At 42.5% G+C, this 14,799-nt stretch overlaps 1 protein-coding gene across 4 annotated transcripts; it reads left to right on the forward strand.

The window, feature by feature from the left end:
• The first annotated feature begins 7,538 nt into the window (after positions 1 to 7,538).
• LOC136551403 (uncharacterized) lies at positions 7,539 to 13,837 on the forward strand. Of its 4 annotated transcripts, none has more exons than XM_066542959.1 (14): positions 7,539 to 7,676; positions 8,069 to 8,227; positions 8,313 to 8,514; positions 8,653 to 8,727; positions 8,812 to 8,913; positions 9,111 to 9,151; positions 9,744 to 9,857; positions 10,691 to 10,802; positions 10,904 to 11,094; positions 11,171 to 11,287; positions 12,064 to 12,186; positions 12,318 to 12,556; positions 12,870 to 12,909; positions 13,014 to 13,834. In XM_066542959.1, the coding sequence occupies exons 2-14, from the start codon at positions 8,195 to 8,197 to the stop codon at positions 13,587 to 13,589; spliced, it is 1,965 nt and encodes a 654-aa protein (XP_066399056.1). In that variant the 5' UTR covers positions 7,539 to 7,676; positions 8,069 to 8,194; the 3' UTR covers positions 13,590 to 13,834. The 4 variants fall into 4 exon arrangements, with proteins under 4 accessions (XP_066399056.1, XP_066399055.1, XP_066399057.1 ...); XM_066542958.1 differs by having other exon boundaries at positions 8,137 to 8,227; XM_066542960.1 differs by lacking the exon at positions 8,069 to 8,227 and having other exon boundaries at positions 7,540 to 7,676; positions 13,014 to 13,835.
• The last annotated feature ends 962 nt before the right edge of the window (positions 13,838 to 14,799 follow it).

The following is a 14,799-nucleotide window of genomic DNA, read 5'->3' on the forward strand; positions in this document are numbered from 1 at the left end:
CAAATTGGCGTGCAACCCTATCTGGCAGGTGGTACTCGATAGCATAGAAGAAGATTAGAGGGCACCTCATCCTATAGAAGTAGTCGTCGGCCCCACATACGTTGCTCAGCTGAAAAGGAAGTGCGTCCTCTCCACCATACGGCTCCCACTCCACCTACATCATGTTCAAATAAGATGTTAGATGGTATACTAATCCTTTTAATAGCAGCATGGAAAATAAAATTTACTTACACTAGACGCCGTCAGCGAATCTAGCTCGTTCATGTACTGAATGTACGCCCGGTCTATCCTCGTGTGCGAAACCCTGACCTAGTCCCAAAGGTACGCCCACGTCGGCTGGTGACTTGGAGGCTGACCTTGGAACCACTCACGATGAGCCAGTACCTCTGGACGACCAACTAGAAAATGAGCCCACATCCATAGCTGTAACAGGTACACGCATCCACCAAGTGACGGGTTCGCCATAGACCGACGACACCCCTCACACAGCTGCTGGTATAGAAAACACAATACTACAGAGCCCCAGCTGTACTGACCCGCTTGGTCCCAGTCACTGAGGCAGTGGATCCACATCCAGGACGTATTGTCACTCATCGCGTCAGGAAAGAGAACGCAAGCAAAAAGGTGTAGGATCCACGCCCGGCAGTAGTACCCAACCATCTCCTCATCTGCCTCCTTGGGGCACTGTGCGAACTATGTACGTAGCCATGAGATGGGAACTCCAGAAGTGCGAGCCCCTTGCTCGCCAAGCTCACGCCCAAGGAAGGCCTCCACTCGTGCTCTCCATCCCTCTGACCTGCACTGCCCGGTGACTGGGTTCCCATGAATCCTTAGGCCTAGCATCTTCTGACAGTCCTGAAGCAAGACTGTCATCTCCCCGAAAGGTAGGTGAAAGCTATGAGTCTCCGGCCGCCACCTATATTTAAGACCAAGCAAGATTACTTGTCAAAAAGTCAATCGCATGAACAAATAACCATGAATGGAGGCAATGATTCACTTTAATACCTGTCTACCAACGTAGTTATCGCCGCTGAGTTGAACTTGGGCAACCCACGACGAACCTAAAAGGAGATGACATCCAGGCCAGCTCTTTGTAGGAAAGGAGTGTACCTATCGTCGTACCGAATGTCCAAGAACCCACTGTGGGTCCTAGAACGAAGGTGCGGAAGGTCCTACATCGAATATAACATAGTCACATGTTACTTCACGAACACATGTACGAATAAAACTTATAGATTATTACCTGCCCCAGCGCAACGAGACGTCCTCGGTGGGTCTCCTCGTACGTCGGGTTGAGCAGGTGGAATTGCTCCATCCTACAAAAAAAGTGAATGAATTAGAATTGCAATATACAATGAAACATGAACTTATAAATGTATAGGTAATTGACACAAATACAAGCATAAATTGAGACATGCATAATTAAATATATGATACGACAAATATAAAATAATACTATAAACCAATAGTCCTACCTCACTAATCTGCCAATGGCAACTTCGTGAGTTATGGCCAAGTCTACCGCACTTGCCGCACTCGTGCTGCTCGGGATCAGTAACAAATGGAGTTCCTCTCCCATGCCTAGTTCTTCCGGGTATTTGATCCATAACCATCCTATGCCTCGTCCTCTGCCTTGATCCACGCTTGTTCCAACGGTAAGCTGGATCCGCAATGTACTTTGGCCCATCATATGGAGGCCACTCTCTAGGGTCCTGGAAAGGCACAAAGCGAGGGCTCCATGTGTTCACAAGCGTGTTGACACTGAACTTGTGAGGTATCCTCCTCTCGATATTATAGTTGCGATGCCTAGCTGCTGCCACCAAATGCGAACATACAAAGTGGTATTGCCTTGGTTTACCACAAGTGCACTTGAAATCTTGGAGGACAACCACATGTATCCTCGACTCTCGGATCTCGTCGTCGAATGTTATACCGCCCCTATGCTCGACCTGATAAGTCCCTGTGGCGTGGTCAAAGTATGCAACCTCATGTGTGCCAGCCCTTTCTCTTGCCTTCTCTAGGTGTGCCTTTGGTTTCGGAGCCCATATCTCTCCATCACTCCTCAACTACAATGCATGGGCGTGTCTATCGTTAAACCAAGCAACAAGCTTATAGAAGGTGAATTGAACAATTGCATTTACGGGCATACCACGTATCCCCAATAGCAACTTATTGAATGACTCTGCCATGTTGCTGCACTAAAACTCATACCTCCAGCCACTGTCGTCATGAGCTCTCATCCATTTCTCCAAATCCCTCATCAAACCTGTGAGCCATTGTCTACCTTCTGCATTTGATGCGGTTCTGACCTGCTCCAACTTTTCCCTAAAGTACTTGTCCTCAAGCTATCGAGCAGCCTCCTAGAATAGATCAAAGTTTTTCTTGACACCGTCCTTCCGTAGTAGATTCTCGGCAAGGTGTCGAGTACACCAACGATGGTGCAAAGGTGCATACCCCTCTAACTACTCTCGCACGACATTAAGTATGCCCTGATGCCTATCAGATATGATGCCAACCTCCCTACCAGGGCCAACCATGTGTATCCAGACTGGCCTCAAGAACCATCCCCAACTGTCATTGTTCTCCTTCTCAACCAAAGCAAATGCCAAAGGAACCAACTTGTTGTTCGCATCACAGGATATGGCTATAAGAAGTGTGCCCTGGTATTTGCCAATCAAGAACGTACCATCAATGGAGAAGACGGGACGACAGTGCCTAAAGGCCTCGATACACTGAGGAAAGCACCAGAAGGCACGGAAAAATATCTGCCTTCCATCCTTCCATGCATTAGGTTTTGGGATGTACTCATAATGCATGTCATGATTCACCGCTTTGATTGTATTGAAAAGAACTAGCAGCTGCTCATACCCATCCTCCCAGTCCCCATATATCATCTTCCACGCTCGCTGCTTAGCCTTCCATGCTTAACCATAAGTTATCACATATCCTCCATACAACGCCTCAACGGTCCTGATAATTGTTCTCACCTTCATGTTGGGTTCTCCCTGCAAAATTCCCATCAACCGCTTGGCAATGAGGGTAGATGTCAACTGCCGATGCCTCACTGTCAGCTCATGGTCAGCACAATTGTGTGGCCCAACTACTTTTGTGATCTTTCATTTTCCGGTCACCTGTTGCTTCCTTGCACAAACCCTCCATGGGCAGCGTTCCTTGTCACACACAACTGTGTAACGGTGCTCCACATATGAATGCAATACCCTGTAAGGCCTCTTTCGTATCACTACAAAAGCCTGCAACCACCTCTTCAAAGCAGGGAGGTCATTGAACACCCTCCCCTCCTCAATTACCATGCTAGGACCGGCCTCAGGAGCTTCTAGGAGCTCATCATCACGTCCTTCTACAAACGCCAGATCAGAATGAGCAAGATCACTAAACTTATGAACTCTAGGATCACGGCGGTCGGGAAAGATACGCCTTATCATCTCAACATCACTCTCCGTCAGCTCTCCAATAGGACGATCATCATCAGAATCAAGAGCCCTAGCCATCTCATATGGCTCTGAATCATTCATAATTTCAACATTATTGGAGCCATGAAATCCATCTGAAAAGTGCACTTGCGCAGCAACATGGGGCACATCGATATTCTCAGGAATGTCTCCTACAACGTGATTACAGAAATGCGGAAAGAATAAAAGAAATAGATGTAAGGAACGGGATAAGCTCCCAAAAACCATGCGGTTAAGACACTTACTCGGATGATTATGTGTCAAAGGGATCTCATAAGGAGGATCTGCCACGAAAATATGAGTATGACAACCATCTCCAAATAACGCATTGGGGGCAGATTGAGCATCAGAAACTGTAGGCGCAATTTGCACATGCAGGTAAGGTTCCGGAATGGGAGGGTCGATGTGTGCTGGATGATCCATTGCTGGGGTAAACCCATGAGGGATTGGATCAACTAACACCCGATGAACAACCATGTCCAAACATTACAGCTGGCTCTTCATAGCCGATCTCACATAGTTGTCCCACTGATCCGCACAACCAATTAAGATCATTCGCCTGAAGATGTTCGGAGGACAACCTAGGTGCAGTACACCATCAACTGCAATGTCATCATCTCCAAAGCAATACAGCTCCTTCTGAGCCCTTGCAACCATATCACTAAATGAAGGCCTATCATTGAATAGCACAGACACGCTTTGCATGTCAAGAAACTCAACATATCCATAACGATCACTTTTAAACCGTGCCTCCATGATATATGATCACTAGGTTGTCCATCTATTTCAAAAACGTAACGAAACACATGTCCTTTAGTCCAAATTAGACGATAGATAGTACCTAACAACTACTTTCTAACTACAAACTAAGTAATCATGATAATAACTACGTATATATTTATAGTGTACTCACTAAATAGCAAGATTATATGTAGTTAACTACAAATATAACTACATATCTAAGTAGCTATCTAACTATATCTATTTACCAATGTATCTATGTTTCTATCTATCTACATATATATCTCACTAAATCAACTAACTAAGTCATCATAGTATAACTAGTAAATAACATACACCAACTAAATAGGTACATTACATATTCATATTTTTTACCTTTCCGGGTCGACGGACGATGGGCGTAGGTCTAGGCGAAGATCCAGGCCTGCGGTGGCGCGGCCAACGACAGAGGTGGCGCGTGGCGGTCGCGGGGTGGCCGGCGCTCCACGCTGTGAGACTGACTCGACGGCCGCGGGAGGCGGGGCGAGGCGAGGGCGGCAGTGGACGTCGGCAAGGCGGGGCGAGGCCGGTGGTGGAGGGGGCAAGGCGGGGCGAGGCTGAGGCCGCTGGTGGAGACAAAGGCGAGGACGACGGTGGAGGGCGTGGTGGCTCGGCGCTGCAGCCAACCAACGGGCAACAGCGTGACGGCACGGCGGCGTGGTGCAGGCTCGGGCGAGGGAGTGGAGGCAGCGGCGCGGCGCGGGCTCGGCCGTCGGAGCAGCAGCGGCGCGGGCGCGGCGGTGGAGCAGCGACGGCGCGGGCAAGGACGGCTAGGGCGAGATAGGGAAGAAGATGGCCGGTAGATATTTAGGGGGGGCTCGGCGCCATTCAGACTGGCGCCGAGCTCGGCGCCAAGATCTACGGCGCCGAGCTCGACGCCAGTCACTCTGGCGCCGAGCCCCCGGCAGGCCATTTGCCCATGCCCAGGACCTCGGCGCCAGTCACCGTGGCGCCGAGCTTGGCGCCACTCACTCTGGCGCCGAGCCAAGGGTCCATTTCTGGAATTGTTTCCGCCAGGGGTCTATTTGAGAGAAACTTTCGAAAAAAGGGCCAAATAGTAAAAAATTCGGGCACGAACGCCGCCGACTGCCAGGCGGCGTGCTTGACCTACTGTCTCTGCGTCGCCGTGTTGGTCAATAGCAACGATGGTAAGCTCGTAAAAGAAAATAAATATAGGGGTTTTCTACAGATATAAACATAAAACGAAGAAGTATGGACTCTTTATGCACCACTCATCAAGATTTTGGACCAAAAATACACTTTCAAATCTGATGGACCAATGTCCTGTTCGCTTGGCTGATAAGCCATGGCTGAAAGTACTGTTGCTGTTAGTTCGCTGAAAAAGTACTGCTTATAAGCCAAACGAATAGGACGCAAATCGACACATCATTACAAGTTAATGCACTATCCATGCATTTTACTCCAGCTTTAATTTCTCGCCTACTACATGGAAAGTAGAGCTTATTGGTCGATCGAGCCGGAGGCGGCACCATGCCGGCAGCAGCAACTTGGCCACCGACGAGAACGACCATAGATAGTTTTCACGTTCACGAAGTTTGTTAGAGGAAGCCATAAAAAAAATAGGTATAAAAAATAGGCTGAAATTTTACCACTTTATTATTAGGTATAGATTTCTCTGTCACACTATCATTTTTACTAATGTGTTACCTCATTCAATAAGAATGGAACTCTTGTTAGTCACAAGGACTAGCGTTAATCCATAACTAGGCAAATTGTTGAACAAAAAATATACCTGTTCCAAGTGATAGGCCATGTGACATACTATTTCGATGGCAAGAAAATGTAAACGACAACAGCCTACACTACTAACTGGCAAATGTTGAATAAGATAAAAAAAATGTGCTTACTCTAGGGTCTGTTCGTTTGAACTTATCCGTCGGTTTATCAGCTATAATCTACAGTATTTTTTTTCTCGCAACAAAATAGCTTCATCTGATTTATCAGCCGGCTTTAATATCAGCCGAACAGGCCCTTAAATGGTAGGACAAATGAGACCTGATCATGCAGATAGATCACGTGGCATAGATCAATCCAATAGTACTTCCTCTATCCCACAACTGGCCCGTTCGCATGTCTATAAAAAGGAGAAAAACACTGTAGCAGTGGTTGTTAGGAGAGAGAAAACTGCTGTAGCGACTGATTGATGAACAGTATTTTTACGAGGAGGAGTAGCCGGCTGGTCTTAAAAAACCAGACCAGCGAACGCAGCCGATAAATGACGTCGTATCACTTAAAATATGTATAAAAAAGAAAGACAGTTTTAGCTTACAGCATGGGTCCCACTCTATACTAGAGTACACACCGGTCATCTACCGTTTGGGGAGTGTCTGTGGAAATGTGATAAGTTAGGGCATGTTTGGTTCTTTAGCCATCTCTTAAAATTTCTGTCATATTGAATGCTTGACATATATATGGAGTATTAAATATAGACTAATTACGAAACTAATTGCACAACTTACGACTAATTTACGAGACGAATCTTTTAAGCCTAATTAGCTCATGATTAGACAACGTGGTGCTACAGTAAACATGTGCTAATGACAGATTAATTAGGCTTAAAAAGTCTGTCTTGGAAATTAGCCTCTATCTATGTAATTGATTTTATAATTAATCTATATTTAATAATTCTTATTAGTATCTAAACATTTGATGTGACGTGAATTTTAGAAGCTACTGAAGAACCAAACATCACTTTAGTGTAGTGGATTATTTGTTTATGTAAAAATACTTGTTGTTGGACGGAGATAGAAAACATTTTATTAATGAGCATGTCACTTCAATTAGATAATAGTGTCATGATTGTTTATAGGGTTACTAAGATAATTTACTCTTAACCTAGGTGTCCATCATTTATTTCTATCCCTCTCTTTAACCCTGCCTTTTATGCAGCAGCTGTAAGAGCAGCTGCATCATTTGATTTACAGGGTGCTAGCAAAGAAAGAGAAAAAAAAATTGTCAGGATGGGTACTGAGCATACGAGTACTTTGTCTCATGTATCTAAAGTGTCTATTTAAGACACTCCAAACCAAAAAAAAAAAAACTAGATAATTTCTATGTTTATGAAGTATCAATTAAGTAAAAAGATTATGTGACTCTTTGATTATAGAAGAGAAATGAGGAAGTGTATTCTTAGAGAACCAAAATATTACGATGGAAAATATGAAGATATATGACTAGAAAAAAAATATTCTATAGAAATTATTTATTGGAAACGTAGTTATGTGTAGTGTCTAATAAATAAATTATGAGGTATATAGAAAGAAAACTAACGCCTTCTCGAGCTCCGATGAGCGCCTGAGTCTGAGACCTGAGTCTGCGCTCTCGTTTCCGGCTTTCCGCCGAAACAGCCGTCGGCCCGTCGCGCGGCCGCCCCTGACGGAGATCCGCCTAGCCCGGTGTTAAGGGGTACGTCATATGCACGCATAGCCTGAGCCGATTGATTGAGGCGCGCCATCGCCCTGGAACTGCGCCCCGAGCGATTCGCGTCGTCTGTTTGCTAGGCTTCCTCCCCTCTGATACTACTATCCGCATCCTGTCTTTAGTTCATCCACTGTTGTCAGTAGTTGGTGCGGTAACGGGGAATTCGAGGATTGCTTGCAAAATCTTCTTGAAAAATTAATCCAATGAGTATTACAATAGCTCTTTTTCCCCATCTTGTACAGGCCTGGCATAAATAAGAGCTTCTTTTAGATTATATAATAATATAATAAATAGGTAGAATATTTTTGTGGGCAAAAGTTTCTCAGCTTCTCTTCGCAAGATAAACCTGATCCATTTCCATATGTTTCCACTTCCAGTACGTCTGGTTCATTGTTGATGCCGTGCAACTAACGGATCAATGAAACCTTGTGAACTATACCTGCAGATGAGTCCTCAAATGCTGTGATTGGAAACATCTAAAGTTAGTGTAAGCTGCTGTAACAATGGTAGACGTTCAAAACTGTGTGATGAAGCTGGTTAGTGCTTTGCGGAACTTCATATTTCTCATGTGAATTATAGCTTGGTCACTTCAATCTGACTGCTACTACTTCCACTGGACAGCGGAGCAATCCAAGGCGGCACAGGGATAAAGTGTATGTCGGCTGTGGGGCTGGGTTTGGTGGAGACAGGCCAATGGCGGCTCTTAAGTTACTGCAGAGAGTCAAGGAGCTTAACTACCTAGTTCTTGAGTGTTTGGCAGAGCGAACTCTGGCAGATCGGTACCGGATTTTGGTGTCAGGAGGCAAAGGATACGACCCTAGGGGTATCTTTTTGACATGTGTTGCTTCTAATGCTCTTGATTCAATTCTTGCTCAGTGGAGGTGACACCTGTTGTCTTCCTTAGTGCTTATGTGACTATTTCAAATTACCAAATCACACACCTTTTTATGACATTATGCAGTCAAAGAATGGATGTCTTTGCTTCTACCCTTGGCTTTTGAACGGAAAGTTTGCATCATAACTAACATGGGGGCAAGTAAGATATTTCTGGCTGTGGTGCAACTTTAGTGTGTGATTCTTTTTTTCACTTTTTTTTACCAGTTTCTTCCTGTTATGTCAGTGGATCCTCTTGGGGCACAGAAAGAAGTACTGAACCTGGCATCTATCTTGGGACTGGAGATAACAGTTGCCGTAGCTTATGAATCATCCTTTAAAACTCGAGGTATTTTTCATTTGTTTGATAGTGCCAAGCAACATGAAGCCTTAGGTGCTACATCTGTATGCTTCTTAAAAAATTCCAATCATGATTGGTTTGTCTGCAATGTTGAAACTGATAATCAAGATCGGATGATATCTCAAAAAGGCAATCAACTTTGAATATGTTCTTACTGCTTTTCTTAATTTTGCCTGTTTTTGTAGGAAGCCCTGTATTGTCTGATGAATCAGCAGGAGGGAGAGGGGTAATTTACTGATCACTTGAGATCCTCTCAACATTAATTATCATTCATGTGCTTGACTTCAGTTTAATACAATTCAATGACTATTCTTATGGCCGCGTGATCAAAGAAATTATTTCCATTCTATATGTTCTCCTGATTCTTTATAAGGAAACAAAGCCTTTGGGATCTCTAGTTTGAGTTTTATTTGTGCTTCTGAAAGGTCCAAGTCAGAAAATGTAGTGGTTAATTTTGCTATAGGAGGCTCTAGTATACAAAATGAGTGACCTTTATCATGTATGGTATCTGTTTTTCTGAGTGAGTGTTACCCTATGCCTAGGTACTAGGTATATATCTTTTAATTGTACAATACATTCTGCGCACAAATAACATTGGTGTGAGGTTTCCAATACATAGTCATTGTAGGATGCCATCAAATAAACTATCATTAGAAAGTAAGTACCAATTACATGTTGTGGATACATTTAAGCAATTCTACCTCAGTTATGCATATCTTGGATCTTTTGATTAACACCTATTTTTTGCTTTATCTCGATGCCAGGGATTTATAATCTGTCATATTTTATCTTACTGTTTCTTTTTTTTTAATGTAAAGGGAAGTAGCACATATCTTGGGGCAGCTTCAATTGTACATTGCTTGGAAAACTATAAACCACATGTTGTCATTACTTCACGGGTTGCTGATGCTTCGCTCTTCTTAGCACCTATGGTACAGTATTCAAGTTTAATCTATCACTCATGTTTGCTATGTAATGCCCTTTTTTTGTTTAATACTATTTATGCAAGGTGAACATGATGAATTTGTGTGATCAGATATTAAGCTACCTTTGCCTTTCCTTTCTTGGTTTGTGTATCATGAGTTATTTTTTTTCCTAATCTGAGCACTGTACTGTTTAAGGATCATATGCATATTTGTATTTAAAAAATCTTGATGAGATGATATAGCTCCTTGATATATAACTAAATGTCTGTGTTATATGCCTGAATTAGAAGTTGTGTGACTAGGCAATTTTCGAGCCACAGATATTAGCAGGACCAATTTGCTCTCTTTCTGATTCTTTGGAAAACAATCACTTTTTTAGGGCACTTTGCAAAACAATCACGTGATTTATAAGAATAACCAGCTCAAGTTATACCATGTTTGATTGTCCGAATGTGAGTTTGGGTCAGAACATGTACTCAAATTTGTACTAATTGTATTATTCACTGCATTGTGATATTAGTTTTGTTTCTATAGATTGCACAATATAATGAAGTCAATCCAGATCATCTGAGCACAGATTCTTTCATGTGATAGTGATTTATCTCTTTTACCTCCCTTTTCAACACTACATATAAGAATGAACAGCTCAAGTTATACATTTGATTGTCAGAACATGAGTCTGGGTTGGGACAAGTACTCTTTTCTACTAATCATATTGTTCACCGCTTTGGGCTATTTTAATTGGACACAATAATGAAGTTAATCCAGAACATCTGAACACAATTTCTTTCATGTGACAGTTAATGATTTATCTCTTTTACCTCCCTTTTCAACACTAGATCTATGAATTAGGTTGGAACTGGAATGACATGCAGTTGGCGCAAGGAACATTAGCAAGCCATCTTCTAGAGTGTGGCTGCCAACTTACTGGAGGATATTTCATGCACCCTGGTACATTTTTCTTTCCTTTCAAAATAATTAGGCCTTTTCTTTTAACCATAGCCATGATTTGTGTTCTTTGTATGGTCTGTTTGTGATGCCATAAAAATCAGGAGATGCATACAGGGATTTTCCTTTTGAGCAACTTCTGGACTTGTCTCTCCCATTTGCCGAAGTTAGTTACAGAGGAGAAGTCATTGTCAGTAAGGCAGATGGCAGTGGAGGCCTTTTGAGTCCTCATACATGTGCTGAACAGCTTCTTTATGAAGTTGGAGATCCTGCAAACTACATAACTCCTGATATGGTGAAGTCAAAACCAATTACAGTTACAATTGTAGCTAGCTTCTTATCGAAACATTGATTATATTTTGGTGGAGCAGGTTGTTGATTTCTGTAATGTACAGTTCCACCAAATATCAAAAGACAAGGTCCGCTGTGATGGAGCAAAACCATCTAATGCTTGTTGCCCTGAGAAACTCCTGCAGTTATCTCCTACTGTATGTATTCCTTGATAATTAAATGGTACAAACTTTAAGTTTATCTTTTAGTTCTTCCAACATAGAACTTGATTGTGATCTATGACCACAAAGACTTGTACAATGAGCAGCATAATTTTAATCAGGGACGATATAGAATTCTCCCTTTTCAAAATACCATGCCCAGTAAACCCGGCTTGATCCGCTTCTTTTTTCATCCGAAATAGTGTTTTTCTCTCACAAATTCCTCCAGCATTCCTCCAAACCATCCAAATTCCTCCAGAATTCCTCCAAGCGAACAGGCCCTAAGCAGCTGAGAACTGACTGGTATCTGTTGTTTCCTAATTGAACATACAGGTCTTCTGAAAATATTTTCTTTAAAATGTCTGTCCTTTCAGTATTATAAGACTTGTCAATGCATTTTGTTGAACTTACTATTTAGATAAACCAAAGCCAGGATGTTACAGTAACTTGTGGACCTGATGGGACTGGTTGTGAAACAGACAGATTCCTTGACATCTATTTGTCCCTTGGTTCTAATATTTAGTTTTTGCTCTACTTCATGCAACATATTTTCTCTTTCATTATTGAGATGATGCAAGATTGCTCGAGGGAGCCAAGGTCAATACAATGTAGGCGTTGTAGTCTTAAAAAACTGATAACACTAAAAGTTTCTTCAGACAGATGAAGTGTCTCACGTATATTGAGCAAAGATTATTTGTCAACATCAATGTATTTTTCAGGCAGGCCTAGTTAGGTGCTGATCAATCTGCATTGTACGTGTTTCTTTAGGAAAGTGGATGGAAAGGCTGGGGAGAGATCTCATATGGGGGGCATCAATGTTTAAAGCGTGCCCAGGCAGCAGAATACCTTATGGGGGGCATCAATGTTTAAAGCGTGCCCAGGCAGCAGAATACCTTGTAAGTCCATATAAATACTATTGACATGCTTTTCATTTTTTAACTTCGGCAGTATCAAGAATCGAGGAATCTCTTTTTAAACAAAGCGATAAGAGGATAATTTCTCCATTTAAACATTTTCATGGAATTAGGTACGGTCGTGGATAGGTGAAAGGTACCCAGGCATTAATGAAAAAATTGTTTCATATGTCATGGGCTATGATAGTTTGAAAGCTAGTGGAGGTGATGAGGATAGTTACTTGGCCAAACAAATATTGGATGTAAGGCTTCGGATGGATGGTCTCTTCGAGCTTGAAGAGCATGCTGTTCAATTTGTTGAAGAATTTATTGCTCTATATACAAATGGTCCAGCTGGTGGTGGTGGAATCAGGTATTGGCAAATGGCAAGTGATTTCGATGCTCCTTTTGTGTTGGCAAGCTAACCTTTTGGTACTGAAGCATTGTAGTCCAATATAGGATAAATATGCACGTGCAGACTGCAGACGTATGCTTCATAAATTACACGGACGGATGGCCAGTATAAAAGCTTATTAGATATTTTAAATTCATGAAAACTGGTATCAATTGCAATGAACTATATCAAATGGACCTTGTTCTTACTCCGTGGAAGGAAAAGATATCTGCATCATTCTTTATTCTGGAGTTGATTTTGCCCATTTGACGTGCTTGTTTGATGCTTGCAGCACTGGACATAGGAAGGAGATTATTCTACAAAAGATGCTGGTATGGTGATCACTACGAATGGTCCCATGTGACCAATAGAATGTGCATCTACTGTCTCCATGCAACATACATAGCTTCTATGACATAGCGTTGGTTTGGCTCAGGTTGATCGGGAAAACATCTTTTGGCGATCACATGCAAAGAAGGCAAGCATTCCTTGCCTACAGAATCAAGCCACATATTCTGAAACAGGTCAAATACATGTTTCACAAGCACAACAAAGCCCAACAAGTCGTGCAATGGGCATTCAACACTTTGATGCAAGCATGAAGACCCCAGCATCCCCTGTTCCCGCTTCACCTGGGAAAAGGATTGCTCTCTACCATGTAGCTCACAGCAGGGCCGGTGATAAGTTGAATGATATGAACTTCTCTGTCATTCCTCACTTCCCTGATGACATTGGCCGGCTTAGGTCCGTAATAACTCCGGATTGGGTGAAGAACGCTGTGTCACCTCTACTTGATTTGTCTTCGTTTCCTGATGAGCGAGCTATTCAGCATCGAAACAATCTGCTTGAGCTTGTCGCTGTGGAAATTTACCATGTCCCAGGCATAAGATCCCTGAATGTTGTGGTGAGAAATATCCTGGATGGTGGTGTGAACTGTTCGAGAAGGATAGATCGGCATGGAAAGACCTTGTCAGATCTCATATTGTGCCAAGAAGTTATCTTACCGCCATGATTGACAACAGTACCCACTATAAACTGATGTGTATTATTAAGATTTGTTTTTTAGAACTTGTGTGAACTCTGGGAAACTTGGATGCTAATAGCATAGCCGCACAGGTGAACGGAGCATTTCCTGTTTTTACGCTTATTCATTTATAAATATATTACTATGTATGGTTTGTTTTGACATTGAGTTACGTGCATGTCATTCGTCTGTGTATAGCGGTTTGTGTTAAAAGATTTTGTTGTGCGCTTTACCATGTAGGAGTATTGTTTGTGTTAAAAGATTGGGAGTGCGCATCAAATCTTCTTGCCTGGACATCAAGGTCCGTGACATGCGCACGTAATTGTTTTCTGATATCTGATAGAGCGTATAGTGGTTGCCTTTTTGAACAAAGTCTTAATTACCCTCTGAAGGGTAACCTGACTTTCAAAATGTCTACACAATCCCCTAGCTCCTCCGGAGGACACCCACGTTTTTTTAATTTCAGTTTTCATTTCTTCTTGTTTCTGACTTCATGGTATTAAAAGTGCCAGTAAAAAAGTATTTAAAGTGATATACCGTGTGCATGTTCTAAATTGATGATGTTGTGATGCATCGCAACAACTTGTTACATGTATTGATTTAATTCTAGTTTTTAGGTCCACTAATAATTTGTGGTTGTTTCCGTTATTTTGAGTTAAACTTTTGAAGTAGTTGCATGGGTGCTCCTGATTTGAATTACAGGTTCCTAACCATTATCAACGTATAGACCCTGTTCGCTTGTCTTATAATCCGTACTTTTCAGCTTATTTTTTTTTCAGCCGGAACAGTATTTTTCTCTCACAACAAATTAGCCAGAATAGTGTTTCGGCTTGTTTTTTCAGCAAAGCGAACGGGGCCATATCCATAACCGGTTCGAATTGTTTGTTTTCCAGTAACCTGACATTCCTACTTTCGATTTTTTTCAGATAAAATGTGAAACCGAAAGTGGTTAGCGACCATTTGCATCCATGACAGTCAGTGCGCCTGCTGTATGGTCTATGGCACTTCTAGGGTGTGTGTGATAGAGAAATACTCCTTGATGGGGAGTCACCCAAAGTTCAAGAGTGATCTAAGTGCTTGTGTGAGAGATAGTATCTAGTGTGGCACCAGGGGAGGGCTCGTTACTTTTAGAGGTTGCCACCTCCTAGACGGCTTGGTGGAAAGAGGCTATGTTGTAGCACACACGAATTCGTGTGTG

This window comes from Miscanthus floridulus, chromosome 4 (assembly GCF_019320115.1).
Source record: "Miscanthus floridulus cultivar M001 chromosome 4, ASM1932011v1, whole genome shotgun sequence".
NCBI classification, from domain to species: domain Eukaryota; kingdom Viridiplantae; phylum Streptophyta; class Magnoliopsida; order Poales; family Poaceae; genus Miscanthus; species Miscanthus floridulus.